Source organism: Triturus cristatus, chromosome 5_2, assembly GCF_964204655.1.
Source record: "Triturus cristatus chromosome 5_2, aTriCri1.1, whole genome shotgun sequence".
NCBI classification, from domain to species: Eukaryota; Metazoa; Chordata; class Amphibia; order Caudata; family Salamandridae; genus Triturus; species Triturus cristatus.
Window position 1 is genome coordinate 392,517,105 of NC_140588.1, and position 19,390 is coordinate 392,536,494.

The 19,390-nt window shown below is 44.7% G+C and overlaps 2 protein-coding genes across 3 annotated transcripts in view; one reads left to right on the top strand and one right to left on the bottom strand.

The window, feature by feature from the left end:
• C5_2H6orf52 (chromosome 5_2 C6orf52 homolog) overlaps positions 1 to 6,464 on the bottom strand; it is a 187,686-nt gene extending 181,222 nt beyond the window's left edge. The window contains exon 1 of the mRNA XM_085607263.1: positions 6,329 to 6,464. Within this exon, the coding sequence (XP_085463389.1) occupies positions 6,329 to 6,355 (27 nt within the window). The 5' untranslated portion in view covers positions 6,356 to 6,464. The remainder of the gene's footprint in view (positions 1 to 6,328) is intronic.
• A 644-nt stretch (positions 6,465 to 7,108) lies between these two features.
• The window catches only part of PAK1IP1 (PAK1 interacting protein 1), a 137,526-nt gene continuing 125,244 nt past the window's right edge, over positions 7,109 to 19,390 (top strand). Inside the window, exon 1 of one of the 2 annotated variants that reach the window (XM_085607265.1) lies at positions 7,109 to 7,269. In XM_085607265.1, the coding sequence (XP_085463391.1) occupies positions 7,223 to 7,269 (47 nt within the window). In that variant the 5' untranslated portion in view covers positions 7,109 to 7,222. The remainder of the gene's footprint in view (positions 7,270 to 19,390) is intronic. The other variant, XM_085607264.1, reaches the window with a different exon arrangement.

A 19,390-nucleotide genomic window follows, 5' to 3' on the forward strand; every position in this document is an offset into this window, starting at 1 on the left:
AGAGAGAGGGAGAGAGAGAGAGAGAGAGAGAGAGAGAGAGAAGAGAGAGAGAGAGAGAGAGAGAGAGAGAGAGAGAGAGAGGCTCTTCACTTTGAAAAGCAGATACTGGTTTAAATTAGCAGCTTGCAATCCCGATACTTTTACTCTAGGCAATAATGGAATCAGCGTGTACCTGCATTTGAAACACTGATTACCAAACATTAATCACACAGAGGTATTTTGTAAGTTTTCTAAAACGTAGAAAGGATTACTACTTAGGTATATTCATTCCATACTTATAGAGGGGTGGGTGCAGAGAACACTGGCACAACAGCAGAATTGCAGGGCCGACATCTAACAATTACATTATTTTGAATTATTATTCTCATATTTAAGGTAACGACTGGCAAATTGGCACTCACTACACTCAGCCACAACAACAAAAAAGGTACATCGTATCCATATTTTTAGAACCGGAAAACAATGAAAGACTTGCATTACTGTCGAATTACCTCTAAAATATTAGCAACAACTAATTAAATGAAGGTCTGAGCAGTAAGTTAGAGACATTGCCACTGGAGTACAGCAAGTCCCCAGACATAAAATAGAGGACACAGAAGGCTGCCACAAGAGCCAGTAAAACTGCAAGGGTTACATCTAAGGGCTATGGCGGTTTTATTTTGAATGCATACAAGTACTAGGTACTACTAAGGTTAGTGGAGATACACGGTCTGACTTAGGTTAAGAGTTGAGCTAATAAGACTGGGCAAAGCATACCAACCTTTTCCAAATGAACCAACTCGACCTATAATCCCAATTAGATCTAGAATTGTAAGAGCATTTCCCCAATTTGGCCACCTGTACGGGGGTAATCGACCTCCTCAGTGGGACAGGGGGAAAAAAAAAAACAAGGAGTGGACAAAAAGTGGACGAGAGTGTTGCGCGCAATGGGAAAAGTGAAAGTAGGCTGCGTGCGCGAAAGAGATCGCGGCTGTACATATTGCAAAGCTGCCGGCTGTGAACGCAAACTTGTCTCCAGCCAGCAGCACTTTGAAAACTCACCTTCTAAATGTCTCTCCGAGCAGCGTATGCGCACTGACTCAGCGAGACCTAAAAATGGTGATAAAATGAATCAGGCATCCTGAGATTCAGAATAACCCTTGCTGTAGCATTCTGGCTATTCCCGCCTTCGCTCGAAAGCTTTTCAGAGCCACAGGTAAAATGCAATTATGTCAATTTGTCACTCCCCTCACGCCTAGCAACACCACAGTTTTGGCGGACTTTTGGTGCAACCTGGTGCCCTTTTATTATGGAATCCTGTGGACTAAGATACCTTGTAAACAGTCAATAAATAGTAAAAGGAAACCATCCATCCTCTATTTCAAATATTCCATTTATTGTAGGTTCGCTCTGTCTTGCCTCGACTTAATGACAAACACTCCTTTACTGCCATGACTTGCTACTACGTCATTGTGTCGAAAGGCTAGAGTTTTGTCACAGCTGTGTGCCAGTGTGGTGACGTGTGGAGGGGCTACGTATCCCTTGATTAAGCATTAAAAAGGAGCAACGTCACTGGAGAGCAACGGGCCGTAATATTTTGGGCTGCAGTGCTACTACAGATATTACACTACTGAAAGCTATACCACTGAAGGGAAGACGAATCTGCTAACGGACATATTTTGGATTGTGCTTGCATCTTTATTTATAAATATCTTGAATAAAAACGTTGTATAAAAAAAATTAAATAAAAACGCTTGTAAAACTAATGTTTCTTGCATGACGGGCAGTGCACACTGAGCCGCCTCAGCGTTCATAGTATTTAGCAGACTTTTAACTTTTTTTTTTTTTCTTTTATATTTTATTGGTTTTCAAAAGGTATACAGAAGGTGTATAACTGGGTACGCCATGGTAACCAAAGCTACAAGTTGCCCACGCACGATCACGCAATTCATTCAAGCAGGGGCTCTGGCATTTAGCAGATTCTGGACACTAAATCAGAATTCTTTACCCCGGATTACACAGTTTAGTCAAGGAGGAGTGCTGGGAATAAATTCCAAGTCTCGTGTTCCAAAGGCAATATATTTCCCACAAGTAGCTTAGTAGTGCCTGGTAACAGACACAAAAATATGATCTGGGGGAGAGGATGTGGTGAGTGAGACACCGAAAGGCAGCTGCAGCAGTTAATGTGGATATGACGCAGTAGAGTTCTGGTGCTTTTATAACTGCACTCTGTGGTGGCCATGCTGTGAAAGTAGTGGAGAAGGGGAGGTAAGAGGGTGCTACCAGTGCAGGGCAGTGCAGGGCCCATGGCCCACTTTGAAAGGCTTTCCTGATTGGGAGAACTTACATCTTTAGGGTGGGGTGATGGGGGGGGGGGTTGGGCAGTGGTACATGCACAAGCACCAGGATGGCTGGATTAACCTAGAGCGGAAAGGCATTTTCTACACATGTGGTCCGGCAGGGTAGGCGGAGATCCAACCACCCACTCTTTAACTCTTCAGCTGCTGGTTTTTTGTGAGGCGAGCTCGACATGAAAGGCATTTGGCTATCTGGGCGCGCCCCCTATAGTTGGTGGGTCACCTGCACCATGGAGAATGAAGGGGTCCGGGTGATACAGTCAGCGTAGGGGCGTATCTTCCATTTATGCACCAGGTGCAGTAGCACCGTGGTCAAGAGGCCCGAGGGGCCCACTGAACCCCCATTATTGCTTCATTTTATAACAGCCGGGTGGTGGGGCGGCCGAGCATTTCTTCCTTGCACTATGGCCAATGACACAGTGTCTACGCTCCTATTGCTGCAGCTATATACAAGGCCCGCAGCCTTGTAAAATACGTACATTGCGCAGTGGTATTCTGCCAGCAGATCGTTTATCATCACAAGTCGGAAAGTGCGTCAGCAGGGGGCTGAGCCAGGCAGAAGCTCGGACCAGCGGCTGCACCTCGGCTCAATCACTGCCCGCGCTGCAGCACAACATGCTCGTCTTTGTTGTTGTGCGACGAATCACCGCCCCTTCCCTCCAGGGAGGACGGCCTCGCAGCGAGGAGTGGCGGCAGGAATGCGGACGATGCAGGAGGTTACTGCTGGGAAACAAGCGATTACAACTGCGCCCCGGAGATCAAAGCAAAGCACATCACTCCAAAGAGCAGCGACTGTCATGGCACCTGGAGGCGCAGACACAGCAAGTCACCGCCATGAAGTAACCACGTCACCCGTGGGCCCTGGTCACGGCAGGAAGTACATTCTGGTTAACAAACAACAAGCGCGTGCGCGGCAGCACGGAGAGAGGAGGGGGCCTGCGCGATTCCCTTGCAGGAGCGAGCGGCAAGGCGCGATAATTGATAACATATGGCGCCAGCTGCTCGCTCCCGCAAGTGAATCGCCAGACGTGCACACGTTGCCATTGAAAGCAATGCAATGCGTGCACATTTTTGCAGGGAAAGCTGTGCTGATTACTTAAAGGTCACTTTACTATGCAGCGCATGTGCGCAGCGTAGGCAAGACCTCACTATGGCTTTAAATGAAATGCTAAAAACTGACAGTTTTAAAGTAGTGCCTCTCACAAACAATCATAAAGCAATATCATACTCAACCCCCCTCAGCTAAGATTGATAGAACTTGCTCCACCAACTACTACAAAACCCTTATCTCTGACAAGCTTCAATCAAGCTGATGCTCATCACAAATGGCCTCTCCTTTCTGGCCTACACTTAGTCAAATCATTGCAATCTATATCTAGTTAGGGCTACATACACCGTCTAAATCAGTATCATTGACTCAAACGGTATTCTTTGAGGCTCACTGTGTACTCTTGACACCCAAGAGATTCCCCAAAAAAAGAGGCTTTAAAAAGTGAATGATTGTTAAAAACAAAACAGGTGTAGCACTCTAGAGCATACCATTAGCTGGCCCTGTCCTACAATCCCTTTGCTATACTTGAGACTCACCCTCGTCAGTTTCTTCTCTTAGGAAACTTTAAATTATATTCCCTCAGATACTTCCACATCTTTGTACCCAACATGAGTCCTGAAAACCGCAAAAAATACTGCTGTATGGAAAACTGAACATGTTTCAAACAAGTCAATGAGAGGACTTGGTTTATTGTGTACACAGGATCTAAACATTGTAGCTCACCATGCGGCAGAGAAAACTTTGAACCGATTTGGTCAACTATGCAAGACTTTCTATGCAAAACCTAAGCTCAACACCCAAAGTCTCCATTTCAAAGATACACAAATGATGCAGAAACACTGCCGCAAACCAAACTGATAATTGGATGATCTTCATCCTACAATGTAATTTGGACTTTATTAGCCCCTGTTGCTGTCTGTATCTTTTGTACTCTTTCTCTGCCCCCCCCCCCCCCCAACTGAAGGATTCACATATAAGCCACTATATGTGGCAGTGCCTCCAACTAAACATTTCACAGACAAATGAATCCAGCATTTGCAACACTGTATCAGCCTTCTTTTTGCAAGATTCCTTATTGTGAGTGCTTAGAACACCGTTTTTGAACTAGGGAATTCCCCAAACATTCCTTGATTATTTTCTTTCACCTTACATTACAGATCTTCAACATGACTGTGTTTCTAAGCAAAATAACTATAAAATCTTAATAAACTCAAAAAAGTTTTAATCTTGAAGAAAAAAGCCACCAAAACACATTTCCTCATTTGTACCTGGAGTTTAGTGCTAGATTAAAATAGGATCCAGTCAGATTCTATGTGCCGATGGTATCCTTGTGCCAAAAGTTGTTTCTGGTATAGCTCCAGCGAACTGTTCCATCTGTGATCCTTTGCAGTGTATCAAAACTGAGACAGATATAGGGGTCTACGTACGTACGTACATACGAGCCCTGCGGGCCACCAGGAGTCTTCCCAGGCATAGGGAGTGGTGACCAGGATGAGGACTTCGGTCTTGTCTGAGTTAAGCACGAAACAGCTGTTCTTCATTTAGGCGGCGACTGCCTTCATCCCATTGTGGAAGTTGCTCTTGGCGGCTGTGGGTTCATCTGTGAGGGGAAATAGTCAGCTGGGTGTGATTGGCGTAGGAGACGATATGGAGTCTGTGGCTTCGCACGATGGCTGGAAGCGGGCCACGTAGATGTTGAAGAGGGTGGGTCTCAGGGAGGATCCCTGAGACACTTTTCAGCTGATCTCTGTGGGTTCTGAGTTGAACAGTGGGAGTCCGACCGTGTTTGGCAGGTGAAAAAGGAGCAGATCCATTCTAGGGCTTTGTCGCAGAGTCTTGCGCAGAGGGTGTGGTGGCAGACCGTGTCAAAGGCAGCTGAGAGGTCCAGGAGGATGAGGGCAGCAGTTTTGCCTCAGTCGAGGTGGGTGCTGACATCATCTGTAGCAGCGAGGAGAGCGGTCTTGGCGCTGTGGTCGCTTCTGAAGCCCAAATTCCGAATTGCACTAATCACAACGTATTTCCATGAGTTGAATATGTTATCTGGGGTGTCAAATGATCCCTGCAACAGCTGTATTGGCCCACAGAACTATTTTCAAAATAGTGGAACTGTGCACTCTACAAGATTTGCATCTGGCACATTAATCTTTTAAGCTGTTTTATGACTATTAAATCCTATGACAGGAGATTGCATGCAAATCTCTCAAACAATACTTATACCAACCAACCTATTTTACCATGATTATACTCCCATAATTCCACCTCATTTCCCCCCCCCCCCCTCAATGTGTTTGGATTTCTGGAGCATATGTTACCCCCGTTTCCAGCACTGATAGAATCGCCGCCTGCTTGGACTGATATGTTGAGGCTAGAGGAGTGATCTGCTGTGATGCATTCGCACCCGATTCATTCTTTGTTGGGTATCTACCCTGAGAACAGCCAGTTTGCACAACGTGCAATACTGTAAGAATGGGCTGTCGTGGCCACTATGTGAAATGGATAGGGTGATAAAAAAAAAGGTCTAGAAAATCTGTACAGTTAAATGAAACGAAAACTATGATTCTCTGTTACCTCGTCAACAACAAAAATGAGTTTTGCAAAACAAAAACACAAATATAGTGCGTTTTAAAAATTAGGAACTGTCCTCAATTACACAGGGCTATTAGTCATCATGAGTAATGAGGCCAGTAGGTCTTAGCAGCAGCACTGTGGTGAATACAATGTGCCCGAGGAACATGATGACTTCCAATAAAGCTTCTTTATTCACAGTACAACAAGCCCGCAACCCTACACTTCCTGACAGCTCGAATCCCAACAGCTCACTAAACGCTGACGTTCGTACCGCGCGTGGAGAGGAACTTTAGATGATAACAAAATCAAAATACACACAGCGCGCTGAACACGCTACGCATTTCGAACAACGCAAACCACCACAAGCACTCACGTCTCCCATCCAAATGCTGGTGGTCATATTGCTTCTCCGTTCTTGGAGACAGGCGCTCTACTGTCCTCGAACGCAGGTTCGGCACAGCTCAGTAAGGCAAAAATAGAAAGAGGACACAGGTGAACGGCATTATCACAAAGAAAGGACTAAAGTATCTCGGAGTGTTTAATTTCCGCGAGTGACAGCTTTCTATTAAAGTTCAAATTAGGCAATCCACTTCTCAGAAAATACTGTGTATCTAGTTCGTTTATGTAAAACATATATATGTGCACGGAATTAATCGATTGAATCATATCTTTCGCATATGACACCATTAGAAACCCCAAACGTTCGAAGCTGGTGGCTTGAAATGGAAACTACAGAGAAATAGAAAAGAGTGCGACTGGTTCCGGCTATGGGCAGAGAAAGTGGACTGTTTCTTTAAGCCTCATGTACAGACGACAAATAAAATGAAAGGCAGACAACCTTTAGTAATATGTTTTATCCAACCAGGTAGCACAAAGAACATTGAAAGAATGGTACTTTTTCGTTAATTGTATTTATTTTTAAAGCTTGGTAGCGTCTGTTCATGATTGCTGACTGATTGAAAATCTATGTATCACAGCCGGGTAGATAAATGTAATATTTCACACGTCTCGCTACATAATTAATTGTCATGATGGACAAATCTTTGTTAAGACATTTCTGTACAGATGAATATAAATATGTGGCATCGCTCTTCTTATTTCCTTAATCTGTCTCCATTCCAAGATGTCTCCTTTTCGAGCTGCAGGAGGTGCAGTCTCTGCTGCGCCTAATGACTCTCACGTGTGCGTTGCGCTTTCTCTCCGCACTCTTGAGTTGTCCAAAGTTTTCGGACCATGGAGCGGCGTGTACGGCTCCTAGGTGGCTGTTATGAGCAGATCCTTTTCGGTTACCGGGTGGAGAAGCTCCAAGGGCAGGTACAGCATGTGTTGGCAAACTCGTTTTGTTTCTAATGTTTAGCTTTGAGCTAAGCGTCTATAGTGTTGAGCTCGCCTGGTCCTGTTGGGCTGCCACTGTCGTTTCGGCATACTCTGGTCTTTTTATATATTTGGAAATCTTGCTTCTGGCATATGTCTGTGGGACGTTTCTCAAAGGTGCATGTGTATTTCTTATGGGTCATAGTCGTGTGTTTCTGCGCATCTGTTGTAAATGTATGCTTTATTGTGCATCGGTACCGAGGAGTGTCTTGAGTGCTGTTCAATGCTAACATGGTTTCCCGGTCAGTTTGTACCCTCCTCACTCCATAAGTAATCGCGGTTTGGATTGGAGTATGGACACGGAAAGAAAGCTTAAGTATTTTAATGAGTTATACAAGTACTGTTAGAGAGCAGAGTTGGAGCGTTAGGATTTTTACCCCCAACCAGCGGTGGAATTGCATACAAATGTATGTAAACGGCGATGCTGAGTACAGTGGAGGCAGGATCAGATAGATACGCGATTGGTCTTTCGCCTAAAGGTACTCTAGTGCTAATTGCAATGCACACCCTTTAAATACAAACAAGCATTGGCATAGCCAATAGGTCTCTCCTTTGGAACCGTATAAGTGTTTAGCCATGCAACAGTTGATGTTCTTGCAGGAAGGATATTGTGCTGCATAACTAAATACTTATAAGGCCCGAAAGGCGAGACCTATTGGCTATGCCAATGCTTGTTTTAGATCTGAACCATTGCACATGTGTATTGTGTGTGTGTATATACAGCGTTCAGCACTTTTTTCATCCTGTGTCATTGTTCTTGTTGATATTTATATCTCACATATGCATTGATTACAATTTACAACTTGGGATTATTTAATTAGTTCTGCCCATACAAAAAGCATGTAATTTGTTTTACATGCACTGCACAAAAAAATCCAAATATATTACTTGAATGAATCCTTTGGAACCCCTGTTTGATACTTTTGTTCAGCTGGGACAGAAGGGAATCCGTATCAGAATTATAAGTTCTGCATGAACACTGCTGTGGGTAGTGTTGTACTGGAGATTTCACCTGCTGCACATAGGCTTAGTCCCTTGTGAAGCACTAGTGAAAATCTGTAACACTTCCTCTAATCTTTACCCTCCCACTACTATATAAACAACCTCCCTCCTAAAAGACATCCCTCTTAGAGTCTAACTTCAATTTAGCGGTGGTACGGTGGTTTCAACATCTTTTGCGGAGCTATAATGGTGCCTTCCGTAGCGCATGCATCCTCCTCCCTGTGCTGCAAGTACCTCCATGTGGTGCCCTAGCAGTCAATAGGAGCAGTTGAGGGCCTCATTTACTTATTTCTGGCGTAGGGCAGCACTGCAAGCCTTCCTGCTGCACTGCCCTACATCAAATGAGAAGGGCAGAAATGCTCTGTATCTAGAAGATACAGCCATTTCTATTCTCTTCTATGCACTGGCACACAAATGGCTGCCTAGCGCCAATGCAGGCAAGGGTGCCTATGTTGAAATCAGGTTGTTTTCGCGCAGGAAAGAGCACCTTCCTGCACAAGAACAACTGTTATGCCACCCCTGGGGAGGCGAAGGCTTTGAGGCATTCCCAGGTTCACAATATGTTGTAAATATGGAAATTTGTAAAATTCCATGGGTGTTACCCAATCCTAATGCCCATGGCATGCCTCCCACCATATCTATGAGGCCATGAAAAGCCTGGCAGGGTAGCTTACCATGGCCTCGTAGATATGATTGAAAGGCCCTGCCACCAGATGATGCTCCAGGTGGCACAGGCTTCTTGTAAATGAGGCCCTTGGTGTTCTGCTGCTCCTGATAATGTGTGTTCTGCATCGGTTTCAGTTACTCCCGGAGAACACAGTGTGCCACCGCCTTTGCTAAGGCCCCCTTGAAAAGTAAACGCAGAAAACATCTTTCACGCCTCTGCTATTTCCTGTAGAATGTTACACTCACATGAAGATACTATTGAGCGAGAGAATCCCATTTTCATTACTGTGTAAATTTAGGACTGCATAACATTATTACTCACTCAAAATTTTGGAAATTCTCTAGGAGGAGCCTAGGTTAAAAAAAACAGCCATCAATAACAAAAACAAACCTTTTAATTGGCTCAGGCAGCACAGAGCCCGTTAGCTCTGAAAGCATGCATATAATATGTCTTTTGAAATAGCCATCAAAATAATATTGCTTGTGTTAATTGGTGTTTGTAGTATCCTGGTGTTATGGTTCATGATGTGCCAGTGGAATGCTGCCTGAATGATGTAAGATGGAATGTTGGGAGTGGGAACTCAGAGTTGGGCTGAGCGCCTGGCTGCTGCTCCTGGTGGGGCTTATTTACAACCAACCTACATCTTGTAACCAACCTGAATAAATCTACTTGAAACTACTTCTTGGATGTGGGCTTGATTACTACAATTTATTGGCGACGAGTTGAACCGAAGAACCTGCGTCTGCTACCTTTGAAACTAGTACCTACGGTTTACAGTGATTCTTTCTAGTTACAACTTTACAGCGTTTCAACCTCCTGTGTTGTTAACTCTACGTTCTCTAAAAATGCTCAGTGTGACAAGTCATACTACATAACCAGTTAGGTTGTTTTTTGCTTGTTTTTGAGCAGTGTTTACGATCTCTTTTTCACAAGAGTTTTAGTCCTGTCACTGTGCACAATTTGTACCTCAACACGAGGTCTCTCACAGGGGTTTCCCCATCCTTACAGTGCATAACATTTGTTTCGTCTCCTCATGGTGTGTCACATGGGTCCAAGGTTTTTCTTTCTTTTAAGTGCACTCTGTCATGGGTTCCTACCCATTGGTTCGGGTCCCTACCCAAATTTGAGTCATGGTTCCTATCCATGTATCCGGGTTCTTACCCGAAATGATCTTGTTTGTCCTGTGTGTAAGCTGCCCTGCGCCTCACGTTTGTATCTGTGTAAGCCGCCCTGCGCTTCACGATATATGTATGTATAAGTCGCCTTGTGCTTCCTTGGTTTTTTTGTGTATAACATTTTTACCTCTAGTTGAGGTGCGTCCGTAGGTGGTCATCACACTATTTGTCTTTTGCCTTCACTGCATTGCACATTTGAACTTTCCTAAGGTGTCTAGTGTTGGTCATGTTTTTGTTTTAAACAGTGCACATATCTATACCTCCACTCGAGGTTGCTCATGCATAACCAAATGTCTTTACCCTTAGCGGGTGTTTTGGTTTAAGTCGCCATAGTGCATGGGTTACGTTACTCTGGGCGTTTCAATTGTTGTAGTTTTTTTTAGCCCAGTTGTATTTTTCTATTTGTAATTTTTCATGCTTTCGACAGGGAAGAATGAGTATTCCTTTCTATTCTGTCGTCTTGTTTCCTCCTGATGTGAGCTGCCTTCTTGTATCTCTACCTGGCCAGTGGGTATGCAGAGGACAGTCATTAATGGTTTCTTTTTCTATTCTTCATTCGTCTTTCTGTTTCATTTATTTTTGTATATGGAAAGAAGGAGGGGTAATGGTTTTGAGTTTACTTTGCCAACCACGTTTTCTTATTTTTCTCACTGCCTTTCTTGTCTTAGTTTGGTTCTCTTTTTCGTGCATCTAGCTTCTCCATCTTGTTTCTGCTTTTCTCCTTTTCACTTCACCTGTTACAGTTTTCTTTTCTGTTTTTCTGTGGAAGAAAGGAGGATATGTAGTGGTAGAAAGGAGGATATGGTGTTATGGTTCATGATGTGCCAGTGGAATGCTGCCTGAATGATGTAAGATGGAATGTTGGGAGTGGGAACTCAGAGTTGGAGATGGGCTGAGCGCCTGGCTGGCTGCTCCTGGTGGGGCTTATTTACAACTAACCTACATCTTGTAACCAACCTGAATAAATCTACTTGAAACTACTTCTTGGATGTGGGCTTGATTACTACAGTGTTGTCACCAGGTACTATGTTGAATTGATGTTTCTTGTACTAGTGCAGTAGCAAGGATAAATTAGGGTCACCTGATGGTCTTTTATTCCTACTTGCATTAAAGACCTCCTGTACTGAGGTGTGGGAAGAAGTTGATATGTGATCGACATGTTCCTAGTGTGACTATTTTACGTCCTAATTTATAAAGGGAAAACTGTTCTGTATAGGCGCAATGACAAAACACTTTTCCACACGGTTTTTCCTGTGGTAAATTGTGCAGGCAAATAAACAGCATAACGGAAACAAAGTTCCCGCATGCTAAATGTCTCCCGCACACAGGGCCTCTTGTATCATTTGAGAAGACGTTTTCGTGGAGTGCCGGGTTATTCACTGCTGCTGCGTATCCCGGAAACCACGGCTGAATGTGTACAGGCAGAAACGCCGTACTGGAGAAAGTTATGTGATAATATTGTAAAGCCCTTTCTCACATCATAGACAACTGCATACCAGCTCAGCATTGCGTTGAAGCCCACAGTGGCCTGTACCCGTGTACTGTGATGTCATTTCAATGATGAGAGTAACCCATAATGCACTGTGCTGTGCGTAGGAAGGGACCCCGCAGAGAGAGAGCCATGCACTGTTTTCAAGCACACTCGTGCTTGTGGCACCATCCAACTTGTGGAAGCCAGCAACAGCCAATTAGCATGAGCGCCGCTGCTCGCTCCCTCAAGGTGGATGCCGCCACAAGCACAAGTGTGTGCTTGAAAATGAGCAGAGCGACGGCTAAAGGCCCTCCTACTCGGCGCATGTGCGCTGCGTAGGCGAGACCTAAAAAACACATGCAAAAACTGTTATATGGGAGATGCATTTTTCTGGTAGCGAAGGTCAGTGGATTAATGCAATCACTTAAGATGTGTGTATAACTGTAGGGATCAGTGATTTGATTCCGGGTTGGTGCATTGGGGAATAGTGACATTTAGAGCACCCCCATTGACCACGGGCATGTCAAAAGCTGAATTATTCTAATGCGTTAAAGCAGCTTCAGTGGCTACCAATGACAGAGAGTGACTTTAATATCTTTTTGTCTTGTCTTTAAATGCCTTCTGGGGATAAAGCAGCAATGTTGCTCCTTGTCGAGCTTTTAATAGCTAAGTAGCCTTGCTGCTACTGAAAATGATGTGCAAATAGAGAGGAGATGGAAGATTGTCTGCTGTGGCACCTGGCTTCCAGAAAATACCTCAGGGTCGTCTTTGAATCGAAGACTACCATCAAAGCTTAAGACTTGCTATTCTTGAGGATCTTAGTTCTGCTGTTGCCGGCCGCCTATTGCATTTGACTCTGCAATATGAGAAATAACTACTTTCTTTCTATGTGAAGTTTTTCAACAAGGCCGTCGGCACCTTAGTTAATTTCTTTACGTCATATACCTTTTAAATACACATTTATTTTTCATGGGGAATACTGTACTTAATACCGTTTTGCTGTTATTTTGCTTACAGTGATCCTGACCATCCAGTCGCCCCTTTCAAATTATTTTAACTGCCAGTTCTGATTTGCAGTGGCAACCACATATCATTAGACTATTTTATTATTTTTTTTAAAATCAGTTTTGTTGTGCATGACTTGATGGAGGCAGTTTGTTGGTGTTGCAGCATTCCATTTCCATTGGATAGTAAACCTATTGGAACTCTGCGTCTCCGCCAGAGGTTGTAGCCCCAGTTGATGATTGCACTCACTGAGAGCTCCGACGTAGGCATGGACTGCAACACTAGGCTCCAGCACGCTGTGTTTTTGTAGTTTTCAGTACCTATGCCCACCACATTCCTTGAGCGTTTTTGACAGCTGCCATGAATGCCTTTTTAGGTCTTGCCTAGGCAGCACTTGCACTGTCTCTGCGAGACATGCTGTATTCAGGATATGGGCTTTAAAAGCTCCTCCTATTTTGAAGGACTGCCCGTTACATGTGTTGTTACTTAGAGCTTGGGACCGCTATTTCTTTCTTAAAGCTGTGGCACTCGAGACCAGTGCTCGCGGTTTACAGAGCTCTGTTGTAATCAGGGCTGCAAATCTTGCTCTTATCTTGCCACATTTACTCTGCATTCGAAGACCGAGGTCTGTTTTGGCTACAGCTGCCTCCTCCTCCCTCCTGCTTTTGATGAGCATGGCCTGGCATCACTGTCCCTGTCTTCCTATGGCTGCTACCTTCCCTGTCTCAGAGTTCAACAAGCATTTGTAATGCAATAGGTCTTGCATTTTGAGAGTTTGAGCTATTGGCATTGTAAATGACAATGCCTTATATTTATGTTTTGAAAACCTGCAAGTGGTACGTAAATACACACTTTGTACTTATAGTCATTGCTTATGAGAAGCAAGGCTGGCAGTAGCTGCACCTCTTTTACTGGTAAGCAAGGACTGTAAGTACTAAGTGCGTGTTTGTAGATTTTCAAAAGACATAAATAAAAGGCATTGTTATTTACAATGCCAAAAGCTCAAATTCTCACAAATGTGAGACCTTTTGCATTGCAAATCCTTGTTTTGTATGGCAAAAACAAATCTCCCCACTGCTGCTTAAATATCTGCAGCAGTGTTAGATCAGCCATAACCTTTACTGGCACTGCGGAAAAAGCACACTTTGAATTACAATGTACGCTGACTTGCTTACCTTTCATATGCCTTCAAACCAGTGCTGGAAAATAGAGGAATTGCGCAAGATCCCGATTCTGGCAGCAATTTCTGTTCGTTTTCAGGGAAACATGCTGAATTTGTCCATGTATGCATTTTCTTTGCAGCAACATCATGTAGGCGGTGTGGGAACTTTATCTACTTCCAGCTTCCAAAAACAAAGGTCTGATTTTAAAGGGATATCTGCTCTCATTCACTTTGAGAATAATACTGGATGGGAGCTTTCTGGAGCCTAACATTTAGAAGCCTTAGCAATGGAAGAAAATAAAGACTCCCAGCATGTTATAACTTCAGAAGCACTTAAAAGAAACTATGGTTTGTTCAACTCCCTATGTAAGAGATATGCTTGCACCTTAAGAATGCACGATTTAACTGTATGTATGAGTAATTACACAAATAATAATGTAAATGGCATCTCTTTTTTTAAATTTCATTTTTTTAGTTCTACTCATCCCAGTGTAGGGTGTCAGAGTGCTTTACATGAAACAGAGGAGCACAATAAGTCTTAGTGTGTAAATCGGCGAATAGGAAATGTTACATAAGACAATGAGCGTTGTTACTTAAAAGGTATAGTAATCACATATCACCCATATTTGTGGACTTTATATGTTATTAGTGAAATGTCGGTAGAAGCGCAAAGTCAAGATGTAAAACCTAACACAGTGATTGTTGTCTGTACTAATAAGACTATCGCTTCCTCAAGGAAACCTTCTTTGCAATTTTATTTATTTTATTTTGAAGGTTTTATATAGCGCTGGCTAGACCCAGAGGTATCAGAGCGCTCTACAAGATAAGGATAGTATACGGCACATAGGGTATAAAAGCATATGAAAGGTAGCGCAACAAAAATTTGAAATATACAAAGTACAAACAACATGAGCATTATACAAATCCAGATAAAAAAACAGGGGCAGGAGCTATACATTTAAGTAATTAGGTCAATGGTGAAACAGGAGAACAGGGTACATATTACTGAACACATATAGTATGATAGATAAGAAATCGGGAGTAAGACACAGGTTAGGAACCCCAATAATAATTGAGGAGGTGGTTTTTGAGGACTTTTTGAAACTAGAATAGGAGAGATTACAGCGCAGGTTTTTTGGGAGGGCATTCCAGATAATGGGGACATTGCCAGAGAAGGAGCGGGATTGTGTAGCTTTCTTTTTATGCAGAGGTGGGATTAGGAGTAGGGTGTTGGTGCTTGTCAGAGGTTGAGTGGAGCCCACAGTGTGGAGTTTTTTTGAGAGGTAATGCGGAGTGTTTTGGTGGAGGACTTTGAGTAATGCAGGCGGTTTTGTAGGCAGATCTGCCTTCGATAGGGAGCCATTTAAGAGATTTGAGAACTGGGGATATATGATCGAAGCGTTTGCAGTCCGTGATGTACCTGGCAGCAAGGTTGAGCACAGCTTTGATTGGAGCTAAGTGTACCTTGGGGATTCCATTAAGGATGGCATTACCATAATCTATACGTGACAGAACAAGCTACTGAACTACGAGTTTGAAATCATCGGTGGGTATGAATGGTTTGATCTTCTTGAGGTGACGGAGAGTGAAGAGGGCTCCTTTGGCAGAGTTTTTGATGTGAACATTAAGGGTTAGGGTGATGCCGATAGTGATGCCAAGAGATTTGACGGAGTTGGACAGGGTGAGTGAGCAATTGAGTGCATTGAGGTCAAGGATCCATGATTGAACGGGTAGAGGGTTATTTTTAGGGGAGAAGAGAATGATTTTGGTTTTGTTAGGGTTGTGTTTGAGATGCTTGGAATGGAACCAGGTTTGGATCTTGGTAAGGGTGTTGTTTAGGTGTAAGATGTCAGCATGAGTTTTAATCTTGTAATAGATTTGGGTGTCATCGGTGTAGAGGTGGTAATTTATGCCTGCTTGGTTAAGAATGAGGGTGAGGGGTTCCATAAAGAGGTTAAAGAGGGAGGGAGAGAGAATAGATCCTTGGGGAACACCAAGGGAGACAGGAGTGGGGGTAGAGAGACAGGTTTGAATTTTGATTTGCTGAGTACCGTGTTGTAGATAAGAGATGAACCATTTGTAGGCGGTGCCATTAAGGCCGAAACGGGTCCTAAGCACATTAAGTAGGGCTGAATGGTTGACTGTTATCGAATGATGCGGAGAGATCAAGAAGTATAAGAAGGCAGGTCTCGCCATTGTCAAGTGATTGATGGATGTCATCTATGACATTGAGCATTGCCGTTTCGGGGCTCCAGCCTTTTCTGAAGCCAGATTGAAAGGGGTCGAGAAGGTATACATTTTCTGTGTGTTTGTCTAGTTGTAGTAGGACACACTTTTAAAGTACCTTTCAGAGAAGGGGGGGGTTAGTGATGGGGCAGAGATTATTTAGGTCATTGGGGTCAGCTTTGGGGTTTTTGATTATGGGCGAGATTTGACCAAGCTGAAGGGAGGAGGGGACACAGCCCGTGGAGAGTGAGAGGTGTTTATGATTTTGGTCCAGAATGGGGTGGTGATGTGCTTAAGGGCAGGGACAAGGTTGGTGGGTATTTTAGGGGAGTTGGTTACTGGAGATGTGGAAGGTGAGAGGCCTGTGGAGTGGTGGGGGTAGGGAAATGGAAGGGTGAGGAGGCTCGCTGGGGAGCGGTAGGATAGAGGGCAGAGGAGAGAAAGTGTCGTCTGGAAAGGGGGGATGTGGAGTAGGCATTAGAGGTGAGGACAAGATTGGATTGGGAGTTGGAGGATAGTTGTGTGGGAAGGAAGGATTGGTCAATTTTGGCAATTTTTTCCGAGAAGAAGTGGGCAATTTCTTCACATCTGTCTGATGAGGCTGTCATATTTGGAGGTGCGGGGGAAGTTTGGTTTCGGATGATTTTGAAGAGTTCCCTGGGTCTGTTTTTGGCACGGTCAAGTTGAGTGCGGAAGAAGGATGCCTTTTCCTTGAGGATGTGTTTTTTGTAAGTGGATCTAGCATGTCTGAAGTGCAAGATGGGCGGGTGAGGGATGGTGTCTCCAGGTTCTTTCCGACAGTCTGAGTGCCCGTCTCTCATTATTTATCTCTGTATTAAACCAAGAGTTTGAGGGGGTGTTTCTTTGGTTTTTGAGTTTAGGCAGGGCTAGTTGGTCAAGAATATCTGTAACAGTATTCACTGAGCTCATTCGCATTTTGGGAGGGGGGAATGAGAAGAAGTTGAGCTTGGAGTTTCGATTGTAGAACACCTGGGGTGATGTCCTTTAGGTTTCTTGTCAATTTATTAGGTCTGGTAGTTTTAGGGGCAGGGAGGTTTGCTGAAGTAGCAATGGTGAACAGTATAAGGTGATGGTCAGACCAGTCAGTGGGGATGATATTGGTGACGGAGGTCAGATGATCGTTGGACAGAATTACGTCAAGTATGGATCCTTTAGTGTGAGTTTGAGATTGGCAGAGTTGTTTGAGTTCATTGATTTCAAGAAGTGTAGTGAGGAGGGAGATGGTGGGGTCATTGGTATCATTCCAATGGAGGTTAAGATCCCCAAGAAAGAGATTTTTTGAGTTGGATAATGCTGATTGCGCCAGTAGATCAGATAAGTCCTCAATTAAGGGCTGTGGTGGACCCGGGGGGGGGGGGGGGGGGGGGGGCGACAGATGTTATGCAGACGAATTGGGAGTGAGTTTTGAGTTAACAGTTCTGCTTCCAGGTATTCGCATGAAGAGTAGCCTGGATTAGTGATAAGGGAAATCTGAAGTTCCTTTTTGAAGATAATGGCTAGCCCTCCCTCAACTCTGTTAGGTCTGTCTATTCTAAGAATAGAGTATCCTGGGGGGGAGAGAAGGTCAAGTCTGCTCGTTGAGTGGTCATTAAGCCAGGTTTCAGTGAGGAATGCAATATCAATGGATTCACTCAGGATGGTTTCCAAGATTTACGTGGCGTGTAGGACCGCGGAGCGACAGTTAACTAGCATGCATTTCAGTGGGGTTGGGTATGGAAGGTGGGCAAGAGTGGATCAGCGAAAGTTGGGGTGGTGGTCTGGGGACAGCGGGGGAGGAGGGGGTTCTATTTGTCCCTATGATAACAGGGATGGGGGCATAGGGGAGTGGAGGGTTGTTGGTTGGCAGATTAGGAAGGTAGAAGTTACATAGGTCGGCGAGATCGGACAGGGAGAGATGGTTCGAGGTGCGGAGAGGTCTGTGCTTACGACGTGGGAGTGGTCTCCAAAGGTTGGTTGTTATTGGGGATGTTTGAGGGAGGGAGCATGGTGGTTTTATGGTGAGAGAGGGTTCTGGTGCTGTGGACGAAATCTTTTCTGAGTCAGGCAAATTCCGTATTTAAATTAGATAGGTCACATTCAATGTTGTGTAGGATCCGGGCAATTGAGGAGAGGGGAGGTATCGGGAGTGCATGGTCTGTGTTATTTGCAGAGGGTGGACTAATGTGTGAGAGGGAGATGTGGTAGATGGTGTGGGTTGAAGGGAGACGGGGCTGGGAGGAGTGAGGGGTTCGGAAGTTAAAGTAGGTAGGACGAGTACAGTGTTGTGTAGGCTCGGGGTATTCCGGGTACAGGGACGGAATGCAGGGGCGTAGGAGGTGGGAGGAGAAGGGTCTGGGGATAGCGAGCGGTCGTGATTAGTTGCGGATGGGGGCCTGCTGTGTGAGGGGGGAGATAGGGTAGTAGGTATGGAGTGATGGCTGGCGGAGCTGTTAAGTGTGAGTGGAGGGGTTAGGTTATATAGGGAGCAGAAATCTTCAGGTGATGTGGTCAGAGAGGGTAAAAGGGCATGAAACGAGTGAGAAACGAATATATTGGTGTGATGGGGATGTGTGATTATTGAGGGTTGGGGTGAGGGGGTGTGAGGGAGATTGGAGTTTATTGGGGGTTGAGGTGCAGGGTTGGGTAGGTAGAGCCTGAGTGGGGCGGGTAGAGAGGAAGGGGAAGAGCAGACAGTTTATGGGATTGGTAGGAGTAGGGGGTGAGGAGTTGTGATAGGTGATTGCGGGGAAAAGGCGGTGGAGTAAGTGAGTGGTTGGGTCAAGGGGGGCAGGTTTGGGGGACAGGGGGAGGGCGGGTAATGGGAAGGGAATGATAAGTAGGTGACAGGAGTTTGGGGCAACCGTTATTCAAGGAGGGGTCCGAGGAGTAAGGGTTAAGGGGGTTCGGGAGAGAGAGGGAGATAAGTGGGGGATGAGAAGTAGGTAATTGGGGATGTGGGTAGTCGTTATCAATAGGGGGGTCCAGGGAGGGAGATGGTGGGGTCAATATTTGGAGGTTGAGAGTGGAGGAAGAGTGGGGGCGGGCGAGGAAGAGGTTTGAGGGGTTCCGTTCGTTTGGGGAGGAGGAGTGTTAGGCGCTGGGTGGTTAAGGAGGAGAGACCTAGTGCTAAAGTGGTGTTCAAAGATGGAGAGGTGGGATGGCGATGCTTGTATGAGGATGTTACCTGTTTTGAAGATGGAGATATCAATATCACCATGAAAGGCTGGGGAGGGAGCGGTGGATATTTTAAATCCATATGGTTTATTGGTTGATTTAGAGATAGGGAGGTGTTGAAGGAAGATGCTCTTCCATTTGGAAGGGCGTTTAGAGTAGAAGATGTAGTTGGTAATAAT